The following is a 15,109-nucleotide window of genomic DNA, read 5'->3' on the forward strand; positions in this document are numbered from 1 at the left end:
AAATACAACATTTCATGAAATAAAAATATTTAAATATTAAATTATATTGAGAAAAAATGGCTAGAAATATGAACTTAAAACAGAAGGGTCAAAACTTTTATACACTGGGAGAAGAAAACCATGATATTTAAAATATATATAGCTTTTATTGTATAAAGACTAAAATCAATTCATGGATTTATTAAGACAAAGCACAATTTGAATTTTCATATTTTCTTATTTAATTTCTATAGTGAAAAAATCACCAGCTAAAAATTTGTTTATTTTTTGTATATTTATTATTAATAATTATTGCTATTACTATTGTTGCGATTGGCAGGCGACCAGTCTAGAGCAGGGGTTCTTAACCTTTTTAACCTCGGGCCACAACTTTTCCACTACAGAAGGACCCGGGCCCTACTCAAATAACACTAAAACAATAATCTTACTCTTGAATTTAATCATATACAATTTACGTCGTTTAACTGAAAAAAACTTGTGAAATGATATGAAATCATGCGTAAATCACAAATATTATCATCAAGGTTTAGGTCAGACTGATTACAAAAATAAATACTAATCAAATTAACTGCAAAAGAAGGGACTCATAACTAATTGAAAATAAATTTACGAAAAATCCTGCAGTTCTAACATACATAAATTCTAACTAAATTGATAATAAAATTGAAGTGAAAATGAAAATACAGCTGCACCACTTTAGTCATAATGTTTGCGCTTAAGAAACATGACTATCTCCTGACTTCTGTTTGTTTGATATGGTCATTACTGCCACAAGTGGTGGAAAAGTGTATTACAACTGAGTACTGCCGCAGCCCATACAGACCACCTGTGACCCTAATTAAAAAATGGATGAATTATTATTTCTAAATTTGTCCTTTTTTAAGGAAATTTTTGTCATTTTTTTCACACTTTTTTAGCAACATTTAAATTGTGACGTGCATGTAATCAGAATACATCATACAAACTCATACTTCATAACACTCCCCTAAAGCAATTAAAGACCTACTTTGTCATACTGAAGATTATTTGACTAAATTGTTCATTTTCCATTAGAGAGGTCGCCCCCTGTCGGTGGTTAGAAAAAATGCAGGCTTGACATTTAGGTACTGTAAATCGTGCTAATTGTACCGTGCGTGTGTCCACGCGCCAGCCACCTGTTTTTGTTTTGTTTATCCCAGCCGGGCTATGAATTAAAATGTAGACGCGACAACAAAACAATAGATATTAATGTGAGCCCACATCTGGCCCAGCTGTAGGAACAAGACTTATTAGTGGAATTATCTGATTATCTTGTTTACAGGAGGGTGTTTGTGCTTGGCACACATCTGGTTGTGTGTGTAGAAGTGTGTGTTTGTCAATGTTTGGGTCACTTCCAGCCAAAAAAGGTTAACAATATTAAAAATGAATAATAACTAGATGAGGCAATTCCTGAATGAATTGCGTGCGAAAGCGCCAATGCTGAATTTGAACTGAAATGCTGACAGAATGTAGTATGAATGTCAGAATAGTTTGAATGTTGAAGACTTTGAATTTCCAGGAAAACGGGAATTTGGTTTGGAACTTGGGAACGTGTTAGTTTGAATGTCCAGGATGAGTTGAATGTGTTGATGTTGGAATGGTTTGAATCGGTTGAAAAATGTGGGAATTGTGGAAGTGTGAAAAATGGATAATTCATTTTGAATGTGGAAAATGTCCCTAAAAACGGCAAATTCTAGGAAATCCGTGAATTTTTTTACAATTGTTTGAACGGTTTGAATGTACAGGATGAATTGAATGTGTTGATGTTGGAATGGTTTGAATCGGTTGAAAACTGTGCGAATTGTGGAATAAATTTTAAAAAAATGGACAATTAATTTTGAAAGGGGAAAATGTCCCTGAAAACTGGTAATTCTTGGAAATCAAGAGAGCACATAGTTTTGAACAGGCTGAATATTTTTGGAGTTGGAACGGTGCGAATCGAAAGAAAAATGTGTGAATTGTAGAACTTTGAAAAATGTCCCATTCATTTCAATGCAAACTTCATGGAAATTTGGGAATTTTTTGGAAAATGTTAAAAGACTTGAATGAGTTGAAATGGTTGGTGTGGGACATTTTCAAACCGGGTTGAGAAATGTTGAAGTAGCATGTTGTGTAACCTGTTGAATTGAGAAATGGTATTACAGAATTTCGGGAAAATCTGGAATTTTTCCAGTTCGAAGAACAACTTTGTTTTTTGTCCTGATTAAGAGGAATGTTGAAGTGGGTTGAAAAGTGTAGAAGTAATAGTCGCCGGAAAAAAGGGTCAAAAAAGGTAATTCTGGGAATTCCTGGAATTTTTTTGAACAAAATGTTAAAGTTGTGGAGCTTTGAAAAATGTCCCATTCATTTCAATGGGAATTTCTGGAATTTTTTGGAAAATATTCAAAGACTTGAATGGTCTGACTGAGTTGAAATGGTTGGTGTTTAAATGGTTGGTGTTTAAATGGTTGGTGTTTAAATGGTTGGTGTTTAAATGGTTGGTGTTTAAATGGTTGGTGTTTAAATGGTTGGTGTTTAAATGGTTGGTGTTTAAATGTTTCAAATGGGTGGAGAAATGTTGAAGTAGTAACATTTTTCATTGACAAATGGTATTAAGGAATTTGGGGAAAAGCGGGAAAACAAAGTAGTTTTTTGTCGTGATTAAGAGGAAAGTTTGACGGTGACACGGTTGAAGTGGCTTGAAAAATGTGGAAGTAGTAGTCGCCAGAAAATAGGGTTTGGAAAAAAGGGAATTCCTGGAATTTTTTTGAACTTGGTAAAATGATAGTTTGAATTTCCAGGATGAGTGGAATATGTTGAAGGTGGAATGGTTTGAATCGGCTGGAAAATGTGGAAATCCTTCCCTAAGAAGTAATAGATCAAGCTGCTATATTGCCAGTATAACGACTGTGTGGTCATGTGACCCCTCACTACTTACAACATGACACAACATGACTTCCTGTCCCCGTGCTAGGCTAAGCTAACGCCTCTTTGTTATCACACTTTTTTGGGGGTCCCATCAGCGAGGAGAAATGTCTTGTCTCCCCGCTATTGTGCCACAAAAACCTCTCCTTGCACGGCCAGGCCAGCAGAGCACAACAAAGAGCCAGGAAGTGATTAGCAGCTTAACGAAGACGTCGGGGGGAGGAGGGGGAGCTCCGGGGCCCCCCCCCTCCCGTCAAGAAGGGCGATGGGGTTAAAGTTTGGGGCCTTAAAAGGTCAGTGTTAAGTTGTCTGAGGTCAGCGGAGGGGTTAATTAGGCGCTGGGCTTTTTGTTTAGCGGGGATAAGCACACACCGGCTTTTGTGTGTCCCTCCATCGCCTCTGAAAGTGTCCTGCTGGCTCGCCACTCCCCGCACACATTGTCAGAGACACTCCCCGCACACATTGTCCCACCTGTGAAAGGAGATGTTGCAGAATTGACTTAATTGTGGCCATCTTAACACACTAATAATAACAGAGTGGCTACTTCCTACTCACAATCCCAGGAATGTCAACTATACTCTCGCTATTATTGTGTTGTTGTTGTTGTTGTAGGAGACATCCTACCTAATAAGCGTTATTTCCTTTACAAATGGAAATATACATTGCAAATGCAGCAATAAAAAAACATAGCAGTCATTATTCAAACTATAATCAACTTTAATCGACCATCAAATAATGTAATTAATTAAAAATAACTATTTTATATTCTCTACAAATGACAAAAAAGTTCAAAATAAGCAATTAAAGAAAAAGTAGCAGTGCATCATTCCAATCATAATTGCCTTTAGTTGACCGTCAAAAATGTTAATTGTTAAAACATGTTTATTTAAAAATAATGCAAAAAATTTACGTTTTTATATCAAGTACAACAAAATCAATTAGCAGCCCATTATTCTGACTATAATTCAATTGACCATGGAATTGTTCATTTAAAAAAATGCATTAAAAATATTCAATGTTTATAATTGATCATCTCAACTAATTACAGAAAATTAAACATTTTAAAGCTATAATTGTCTTTAGTTTACCATCAAAAAATAGAATAATTGATTTAAAAAACACACAAAAATAATCAAAAATGTTAGAAGTATATTTGCTAGAAAATGACAGAAAACATGTTTGCAAATTATACATTTAAAAAAAAAAGTAGCATTCTATCTTTCCAACTCTATTTGCCTTTAATTGATCATCAAAAATGTGCATTGTTAATTAAAACAATATTTAAAAACTGTTACAAAACATCTATTTTATCATTTCTACAAGTGGCAAGAAATTGCAAATGAAAGAATTAGGAAACAAATACAAATTAGTCCATCATTCCAACTATAATTGCCTCAAAAAATTAAAATGTAAATTTAAAAAAATTAATATAAAACAATAATCAAAATGTTTAAAATTTATATTCTCTACAAATGACAAAAAAGTTCACAATAAGCAATTTAAGAAAAAGTAGCAGTCCATCATTCCAATCATAATTGCCTTTAGTTGACCGTCAAAAATGTTACGTATTAAAACATGTTTATTCATAAAAATATTACAAAAAAATCTACATTTTTTAATTTTCTACAAATGGAAAGTAGAACTCAATCAATTAGCAGTCCATCATTCCAACTATAATTGCCTTCAATTGACCATGGAATTGTTCATTTAAAAAATGCATAAATTATCTCAACTATTACAGAAAATTAAAACAATTAAAAACATTTTAAAGTTATAATTGTCTTTAGTTTACCATCAAAAAAATAGAATCATTGATTTAAAAAAAAACACAAAAATAATCAAAAATGTTAAATGTATATTTGCTACAAATTACAGAAAACATTTTTGCAAATTATACATAAAAAAAAAAAAGTAGCATTCTATCTTACCAACTCTATTTGCCTTTAATTGATCATCAAAAATGTGTATTGTTAATTAAAACAATATTTAAAAACTAATACAAAACATCTATTTTATCATTTCTACAAGTGGCAAGAAATTGCAAATGAAAGAATTAGGAAAAACAAAACAATTAGTCCATCATTCCAACTATAATTGCCTTTAATTGATCATCAAAAAATTTTAATGTCAATTTAAAAAAAATGTATACAAAACAATAATCAAAATGTTTATAATTTATATTCTCTACAAATGACAAAAAAGTTAAAAAAATAAGCAATTAAAGAAAAAGTAGCAGTTCATCATTCCAATCATAATTGCCTTTAGTTGACCGTCAAAAATGTTAATTGTTAAAACGTGTTTATTTATAAATAATGCAAAAAAATCTACGTTTTTATATCAAGTACAACAAAATCAATTAGCAGTCCATCATTCCAACTATAATTGCCTTCAATTGACCATGGAATTGTTCGTTTAAAAAATGCATAAAAAAATATTTAATGTTTATAATTTATTATCTCAACTAATTAGAGAAAATTAAGAACATTTTAAAGCTATAATTGTCTTTAGTTTACCATCAAAAAAATAGAATAATTGATTTAAAAAAACACACAAAAATAATCAAAAATGTAAGATGTATATTTGCTAGAAAATTACAGAAAACATGTTTGCAAATTATACATTAAAAAAAAAAAAGTAGCATTCTATCTTTCCAACTCTATTTGCCTTTAATTGATCATCAAAAATGTGCATTGTTAATTAAAACAATATTTCAAAACTGTTACAAAACATCTATTTTATCATTTCTACAAGTGGCAAGAAATTGCAAATGAAAGAATTAGGAAACAAATAAAAATTAGTCCATCATTCCAACTATAATTGCCTCAAAAAATTAAAATGTAAATTTAAAAAAATTAATATAAAACAATAATCAAAATGTTTAAAATTTATATTCTCTACAAATGACAAAAAAGTTCACAATAAGCAATTTAAGAAAAAGTAGCAGTCCATCATTCCAATCATAATTGCCTTTAGTTGACCGTCAAAAATGTTAATTATTAAAACATGTTTATTCATAAAAATATTACAAAAAAATCTACATTTTTTAATTTTCTACAAATGGAAAGTAGAACTCAATCAATTAGCAGTCCATCATTCCAACTATAATTGCCTTCAATTGACCATGGAATTGTTCATTTAAAAAATGCATAAATTATCTCAACTATTACAGAAAATTAAAAAAATTAAAAACATTTTAAAGTTATAATTGTCTTTAGTTTACCATCAAAAAAATAGAATCATTGATTTAAAAAAACACACAAAAATAATCAAAAATGTTAAATGTATATTTGCTACAAATTATAGAAAACATTTTTGCAAATTATACATTAAAAAAAAAAAGTAGCATTCTATCTTACCAACTCTATTTGCCTTTAATTGATCATCAAAAATGTGTATTGTTAATTAAAACAATATTTAAAAACTAATACAAAACATCTTTTTTATCATTTCTACAAGTGGCAAGAAATTGCAAATGAATGAGGAAAAACAAAACAATTAGTCCATCATTCCAACTATAATTGCCTTTAATTGATCATCAAAATTTTTTTATGTCAATTTCAAAAAAATGTATACAAAACAATAATCAAAATGTTTATAATTTATATTCTCTACAAATGACAAAAAAGTTCAAAATAAGCAATTAAAGAAAAAGTAGCAGTTCATCATTCCAATCATAATTGCCTTTAGTTGACCGTCAAAAATGTTAATTGTTAAAAAATGTTTATTTAAAAATAATGCAAAAAAATCTACGTTTTTATATCAAGTACAACAAAATCAATTAGCAGTCCATCATTCCAACTATAATTGCCTTCAATTGACCATGGAATTGTTCGTTTAAAAAATGCATAAAAAAATATTTAATGTTTATAATTTATTATCTCAACTAATTACAGAAAATTTAAAAAATTTAAAACATTTTAAAGTTATAATTGTCTTTAGTTTACCATCAAAAAAATGTAATCATTGATTAAATTTTTTTTTTTTTTAAATTGTTAAATGTATATTTGCTACAAATTACAGAAAACATTTTTGCAAATTATACATTTAAAAAAAAAAGTAGCATTCTATTTTTCCAACTCTATTTGCCTTTAATTGATCATCAAAAATGTGTATTATTAATTAAAACAATATTTCAAAACTAATACAAAACATCTATTTTATCATTTCTACAGGTGGCAAGAAATTGCAAATGAAAGAATTAGGAAAAAAACAAAAACAATTAGTCCATCATTCCAACTATAATTGCCTTTAATTGATCATCAAAAAATTAAAATGTCAATTAAAAGAAATTAATACAAAAAAATAATCAAAATGTTTATAATTTATATTCTCTACAAATGACAAAAAAGTTCAAAATAAGCAATTAAAGAAAAAGTAGCAGTCCATCATTCCAATCATAATTGCCTTTAGTTGACTGTCAAAAATGTTAATTGTTAAAACATGTTCATTTAAAAATAATCTAAATTTTTACATTTTCTACAAATGACAAGTAAAACTCAATCAATTAGCAGTCCATTATTCCAACTATAATTGCCTTCAATTGACCATGGAATTGTTCATTTAAAAAATGCAAAAAAAAAAGATTCAATGTTTATAATATATTGTCTCAACAAATTACGTAATTGTAAAAAAAATATTTAAAAGAACAAGTCGCGGTCATCATTTCAACTATAATATTCTTTATTTTACCATTAAAAAATAGAATCATTGATTAAAAAAACACAAAAAAATAATCCAAAATTTTTAAAATTTATATTTGCTACAAATTACAGAATTTTTTTTTTCAAATTATACATTAAGAAATTCCATCTTTCCAACTATAATTGCCTTTAATTGATTATCAAAAAATTAAAATGTCAATTAAAAGAAATATGTATATTTTTTCAAAAATAATACATAATATAATAAAAATTTTTACAGTACATCTTATATCCTTTACAAAAAGCAAAACATTTCAAAGAAAAATATACACATTTTAAAACTAGCAGTCCATCATTCCAACTGAGTTTGTCTTTTATTTACCATTGAAATTTTTTTTATTGTCAATTTAAAAATGCTTCAAAAATAGAAATATTTTATATATAGGCTCTAAAAATGTCAAAAAAGATTGCAAATGTAAAATTTAAAAAAGTAGCACTCCATTATAATTGGAAAGTACGGCCGTTTTAAGCCCAATGCTTTTTTATTTTTATTGACTAGTTATATTATAAAATATAATTCATTATTAGTGAGATACAGTACACTAATTAGCATTACCACCTGTTAAGTACTAATGAAATAAGATATGTTAGCATATATTGAATGCATTTAGCATCTTTCATGCACAAATGTGTCAAATGATTGTGAATATGCTTTTTCTCTTATTATTATTATTATTATAATAATTACTAGTGATTTGAGCGTAGGACATGAAGGGATTACTTTGACAAACATCATCTGGAGTGCAAAGTGGCACACGGCTCGCCAACAACACCCCCGCCAAAGACCCCCGTGTGTCCTAATTGGCATGAAGCTCCTTTTAAAAAAACAAAACAAAAAAACAACCTTTTTTAGCTTTTGTGTTGCACACATGAGCGTGGAGTCACACGTGAGGAGAGTGGACAGCCGCAACGTTTTGAGGCCATAAAAGCTTGCAAAGTGACTCACAATTTTCTACTTCGTGTTTGTCTATCCGATCCTGTCTTGCGGGCCCCTCCCCCGCCCCTCGTGGAAAAAGTGGCACACTCCGAAGCATATGGCCCCCGCCCAGCAACATGTGTTAATGTTGATTGAATAATGCTGCGCTATTAGACTAATGCTCGCATTAGCACGCTTTCATCTTGCTAAAGAACGGCTTAGCTCGCAGTTTTACCAAAATTAGGGAAGAGCGAAATGTGATTAGATCAACACGGCTCCAGCTAGCTTTATACTGTCTGTTTATTGACAATCTACGTACTAACATGTAGCATAACGTTACACAATTAAATAACATGTTGCAAACATCAGTTTTTGTTTTTCCAGGCTTCAAATGTAGCGTACAAATTGTTTATCTGTTTGTAATTAAGAGAAAACATTTTTACATTTTAAGTCGTAACGCTAAGAGAATAAAGTCGCACTCGTGACACTGTGAGAATAAAGTTGTAACACTATAAGAACAGAGTGGGAACGCTTTGAGAGTAAAATCTTAACGCTTTGAGGATAAAGTCGTAACATTATGAGAATAAAGTCGTAACGCTTTGAGAATAAAGTCGTAAAACTATGAGAATAAAGTCGTAATGCCATGACAAAAAAGTTTTAACAAGAGTAAAGTAGTAATGCTATGAGGAAAAAGTTACAATGTTACGAAAATATAGTTGTAACGCTTTGAGAAGAAAGTCGTAATGCTATAAGAAAAAAATTGCCACGTTATGAGTATGTCAGTAATGTCGTAAGGCCATGAGAATAAATTTGTGATTTTATTAGATTAAAGTCGTAACTCTGAGAATGTCGTGAGGCTGTGAGAGTAAAGTCGTAACGCTAAGATAATAAGTTAGTAAGGTTAAGAAAATAAAGTCTTTACGCTGTAACAAAGTTTAAACATGAGGGTAGAGTCGTAACGCTAAGAGAGCAGAGTCGTAACGTTATTAGAATAAAGTCTTAACACTATGAGAATAAAGTTGTAATGCCAAGAGTAAAGTAGTAAAGCTACGAGAAAAAAGTTGCAATGTTCCGCAAATATAGTTGTAACGCTTTGAGAAGAAAGTCGTAATGCTATAGGAAAAAAATTGCAACGTTATGAGTATGTCAGTAATGTCGTAAGGCTGTGAGAGTAAAGTCGAAACTCTGAGAATAATGTTGTGATTTTATTAGATTAAAGTCGTAACTCTGAGAATGTCGTAAGGCTGTAAGAGTAAAGTCGTAACGCTAAGATAATAAGTTAGTAAGGTTAAGAAAATAGTCATAACGCTATAACAAAGTTTAAACATGAGAGTAGAGTCGTAACACTAAGAGAGTAGAGTCGCAACGCTAAGAGAGTAGAGTCGCAACGCTAAGAGAATAGAGTCGCAACGCTAAGAGAGTAGAGTCGCAACGCTAAGAGTAGAGTCGCAACGCTAAGAGAGTAGAGTCGTAACGCTAAGAGTAGAGTCGCAACGCTAAGAGAGTAGAGTCGTAACGTTATTAGAATGAAGTCTTAACATTATGAGAATAAAGTTGTAATGCCATGACAAAAAAGTTTTAAGAGTAAAGTAGTAATGCTATGAGAAAAAAGTTGCAATGTTACGAAAATATAGTTGTAACGAAAATATAGTTGTAACGCTTTGAGAAAAAAGTCGTAATGCTATTGAGAAAAAAATTGCAACGTTATGAGAATATAGTCGTAACTCTTTGAAAATAAAGTAACGCTATGGGGGGAAATCGTAACGTTAAAACAAAATCGTATTGTGAAGTTATGAGAATAAAGTTGTAATGCAATTACAAAAAACTTTAAACATTGTGAGTAAAGTCGAAACTCTGAGAATAAAGTTGTGATTTTATTAGATTAAAGTTGTAACTCTGAGAATGTCATAAGGCTGTGAGAGTAAAGTCGTAACGCTAAGATAGTAAGTTAGTAAGGTTAAGAAAATAAAGTCATAACGCTGTAACAAAGTTTAAACATGAGTAGAATCGTAAGACTAAGAGAGTAGAGTCGTAACGCTAAGAGTAGAGTCGTAACGCTAAGAGTAGAGTCGTAACGCTAAGAGTAGAGTCGTAACGCTAAGAGAGCAGAGTCGTAACGCTAAGAGAGCAGAGTCGTAACGCTATGAGAATAGTCTTAACACTATGAGAGTAAAGTTGTAATGCCATGACAAAAAAGTTTTAACATGAGTAAAGTAGTAATGCTTTGAGAAAAAAGTTGCAATGTTATAAAGATATATTTGTAACGTTATGAGAACAAAATCGTGTTGTGAAGTTATGAGAATAAAGCTGTAATGCAATTTTTAAAAAGTTTAAACATTGTGAGTAAAGTCGTAACTCTTTGAGAATAAAGTCATGATTTTATGAGAATAAAGTCGTAACTGAGAATAAAGTCATGAGGCTGTGAGAGTAAAGTCGTAATACTAAAATAATAAAGTAGTAAGCTTAAGAGAATAGTCATAACGCTAAAACAAAGTTTAAACATGAAAGTAGAGTCGTAACGCCAAAAGAGCAGAGTTATAACGTTATGAGAACAAAATAGTAGTGTAACGTTATGAGGATAAAGTCGTAACGCTACGAGAATAAAGTTGTAATGCCATGACAAAAAAGTTGTAACATGAGAGTGAAGTAGTAAGGCGGTGAGAAAAAAGTTGCAACATTATGAAAATATCGTTGTAACGCTTTGAGAATAAAGTTGTAATGCAAAAATGCAACATTATGAGAATATAGTCGTAAACGTTATGAGAACAAAAACCGTATTGTGAAGTTATGAGAATAGAGTTGTAATGGAATTACAAAAAAGTTTAAACCTTGTGAGTAATGTCGTAACTATGAGAATAAAGTTGTGATTTTATGAGAATAAAGTAGTAACTCTGAGAATAAAGTCATAAGGCTTTGAGAGTAAAGTTGTAACGCTAAGAGAATAAAGTCGTAACCCTAAGAGAATAAAGTCATACCGCTAAGAGAAAGTCGTAATTCTGAGAATAGTCATAAGGCTTTGAGAGTAAAGTCGTAACGCTAAGAGAATAAAGTCATAATGCTAAAAGAATAAAGTAGTAAGGTTAAGAGAATAAAGTCGTAACGCTATAACAAAGTTTAAACATGAGAGTAGAGTCGTAACGCTAAGAGAGCAGAGTCGTAGCGTTATGAGAACAAAATAGTATTGTAACTTTATGAGTATAAAGTCGTAATGCTATTGAGGATAAAGTCGTAACGTTATGAAAACAAAATAGAATTGTAACGTTATGAGGATAAAGTCGTAACGCTATGAGGATAGTTGTAACGCTATGAGGATAGTCGTAACGTTATGAGAACAAAATAGTATTTTAATGTTATGAGGATACAGGCATAACACTATTGAGGATAAAGTCGTAACGTTATGAGGATAAAGTCGTAACGTTATGAGGATAAAGTCCTAACGTTATGAGGCTAAAGTCCTAACGTTATGAGGATAAAGTCCTAACGTTATGAGGATAAAGTCCTAACGCTGTGAGAATATAGCCGTAACGCTATGAGAACAAAATAGTATTGTAACGTTATGGGGATAACGTTGTAATGCTATGAGGATAAAGTCATAATGTTATGAGAACAACATAGTATTGTAACGTTATGAGTATAAAGTCGTAACACTATTGAGGATAAAGTAACGTTATGAAAACAAAATAGTATTGTAACGTTATGAGGAAAAAATAGTATTGTAACATTATGATGATAAAGTCGTAACGCTATGAGGATAGTCGTAACGTTATAAGAACAAAATAGTATTGTAATGTTATGAGGATAAATTCGTAACACTATTGAGGATAAAGTCGTAACGTTATGAGGATAAAGTTGTAACGTTATGAGGATAAAGTCGTAAGGCTACGAGGATAAAGTCATAACGCTGTGAGAACATAGCTGTAATGCTATGAGAACAAAATAGTATTGTAACGTTATGAGGATAAAAGTTGGTGTTCGGGTGGTGTTTTTTGTTTTTTTTTTGCTTTGTGGTTTGCGTACACACACACGGTGCAATCATATACGTGCTCAATTTGTATCTTTTATCTAATTTTTTTGCTCATTTTTGTGTTTTTCCGATGAATGTTTTTTGTTTGCGTTTGACTTCCGTGTCTGCGTGTAGAAAACATGCTGAGTTGGCATCAGTCAGGCGTGTGCTTTGTCATGTCCTTTTACTTTGTCTCTCATTCTCAATTCTCATCTTCTTGCTGCATGTTTTGCACCCGAAGGCGTGGCAGCGGATCATCATTGGACATTTGACATTTGACACTTGACATTTGTCTAAGGAGAATATTTCACAGACTGCCAATCCCACGTTTGACCCAAGTCAAGTCCAAAATTCAGTTTGAACGAGGGATGGCCGGTAATGGCTTTTTGCCGATATCCGATATTGTCCAACTCTTAATTACCGATACCGATATCAACCGATACCGATATATACAGTCGTGGAATTAACACATTATTATGCCTCATTTGGACAACCAGGTATGGTGAAGATAAGGTCCTTTTTAAAAAAATTAATAAAATAAAATAAGATAAATAAATTAAAAACATTTTCTTGAATAAAAAAGAAACTAGTAATGAATGAAAATGAGTAAAATGAAGTGTTAAAGGTTAGTACTATTAGTGGAGCAGCAGCACGCACAATCATGTGTGCTTACGGACTGTATCCCTTGCAGACTGTATTGATATTTATTGATATATAATGTAGGAAGCAGAATATTAATAACAGAAAGAAACAACCCTTTTGTGTGAATGAGTGTAAATGGGGGGAGGGAGGTTTTTTGGCTTGGTGCACTAATTGTAAGTGTATCTTGTGTTTTTTATGTTGATTTAATTAAAAAAAAACAACAACAAAAACGATACCGATAATAAAAACCGATACCGATCATTTCCGATATTACATTTTCAAGCATTTATCGGCAGGCCGATATCATCGGACATCTCTAGTTTGAAGTTGTAGAAGTGACATTTTGATGCTCCCTGCCTCCCTGTTTGGGTGCCAGCGTCGCCATGGCAACCCTCATCCCCCCTCCCCCCTGTCCAATCAGCACGGAGAGATGTGGTCCCGCCCTGACCCCAAGGTGAGCTCAAGAGTCCGGACGGGAGCCGGGTGGGTCCCACACGGTTGTGCGCGCGGCTCCACATGGTGTTCAGGTCTCCTCTCGACTTCTTCTCCGCCTCTCGCCTCCTCCTGCCGCGCCTGGCGGACCATGGCTCCCCGGAGGACGCGCCCTTCTCCCTCCCGGGCCTCTGCTTCTCGGCGGCGCAGATCGCCAGCGTGTGCGAGACCCTGGAAGAGACCGGCGACATCGAGCGCCTCGCCCGCTTCCTCTGGTCGCTGCCGGTGACGGCGGACGGCCGCGACTCCATCTCGGAGCACGAATCCGTGCAGCGCGCCCGGGCCGTGGTGGCCTACCACGGCGGCAGCTTCCGGGAGCTCTACCGGATCCTGGAGACGCACCGCTTCACCAGAGCCTCGCACGGCAAGCTGCAGGCCATGTGGCTGGAGGCGCACTACCGGGAGGCGGAGAAGCTCCGGGGGCGGCCCCTGGGCCCCGTGGACAAGTACCGCGTCCGGAAGAAGTTCCCCCTGCCCAGGACCATCTGGGACGGCGAGCAGAAGACGCACTGCTTCAAGGAGCGCACCCGCGGGCTGCTCCGGGAGTGGTACCTGCAGGACCCATACCCCAACCCCGGCAAGAAGCGGGAGCTGGCCCACGCCACCGGGCTGACGCCCACGCAAGTCGGGAACTGGTTCAAGAACCGGAGACAGCGAGACCGAGCCGCGGCCACCAAGAACAGGTGAGAGTGGGACTCTTTTCTTCAACATGTTTACCTCCTGGGAAAGTACCCAGGGTGCCTTTCGGTGATCCTCCCGCCGGCTTCTGTCCCACTAGGAGCCGAGAAGAGGCTCCGTGGATGTGCGTAAAAAGGAGCGTTCATGCGTAAAAGCGCGCAGCCAGTCCAACCTGCTGGTGTTCGTTCACGGAGCTTGTTGTTATACAACTGCTCTTACTTTCTCTTTCAATTGTTCACATTTTATACTTTAGTGGCTTAATTTTTATTTGTATTTCAAAGATTTTTTGGTAGTTTTGGAATAATTTTTTCCCCCTAAACTTCTCAAGTTTCAGTGTTCAAAATCAGACATAACTTATTCTTATGAATACAAATATGAAATATACTTTATTTTCTAAGGCTGTTGGCACTTTTTCCTTACAACTTGTCTACTTTAACGGTTCAAAATGTAGCATAACTTATGTTGTGTAGTGGAATATCATTAATTAGTTTGTTTAATTTTTATAAGATTTAAAATGTTTTGAAATGAAAGCACTTTTTGAAAAGATTAACCAAAATTACACCCAATTTATCATTTTTATAAATAAAAAACTAACTTTCTTTTTGAATGATTTTGGAGGTTTTAAAATGAAAGACTTGTTCAAAATGAGGCTTGAATTATTATTTGAATGAATAAAAATGCTGTTTTATCTAATAGTAATCCTTTTTTTCTTTTTTATGTTTTACAGATTTTAGAATGCAAATACAGTTTAAATTG

General features: G+C 33.1%; 1 protein-coding gene across 1 annotated transcript in view; it reads left to right on the forward strand.

The window, feature by feature from the left end:
* The first annotated feature begins 13,432 nt into the window (after positions 1–13,432).
* Positions 13,433–15,109, forward strand: part of six3b (SIX homeobox 3b) — a 14,145-nt gene continuing 12,468 nt past the window's right edge. The window contains exon 1 of the mRNA XM_062055407.1: positions 13,433–14,358. Within this exon, the coding sequence (XP_061911391.1) occupies positions 13,700–14,358 (659 nt within the window). The 5' untranslated portion in view covers positions 13,433–13,699. The remainder of the gene's footprint in view (positions 14,359–15,109) is intronic.

This window comes from Entelurus aequoreus, linkage group LG08 (genome assembly GCF_033978785.1).
Source record: "Entelurus aequoreus isolate RoL-2023_Sb linkage group LG08, RoL_Eaeq_v1.1, whole genome shotgun sequence".
Lineage (NCBI taxonomy): Eukaryota > Metazoa > Chordata > Actinopteri > Syngnathiformes > Syngnathidae > Entelurus > Entelurus aequoreus.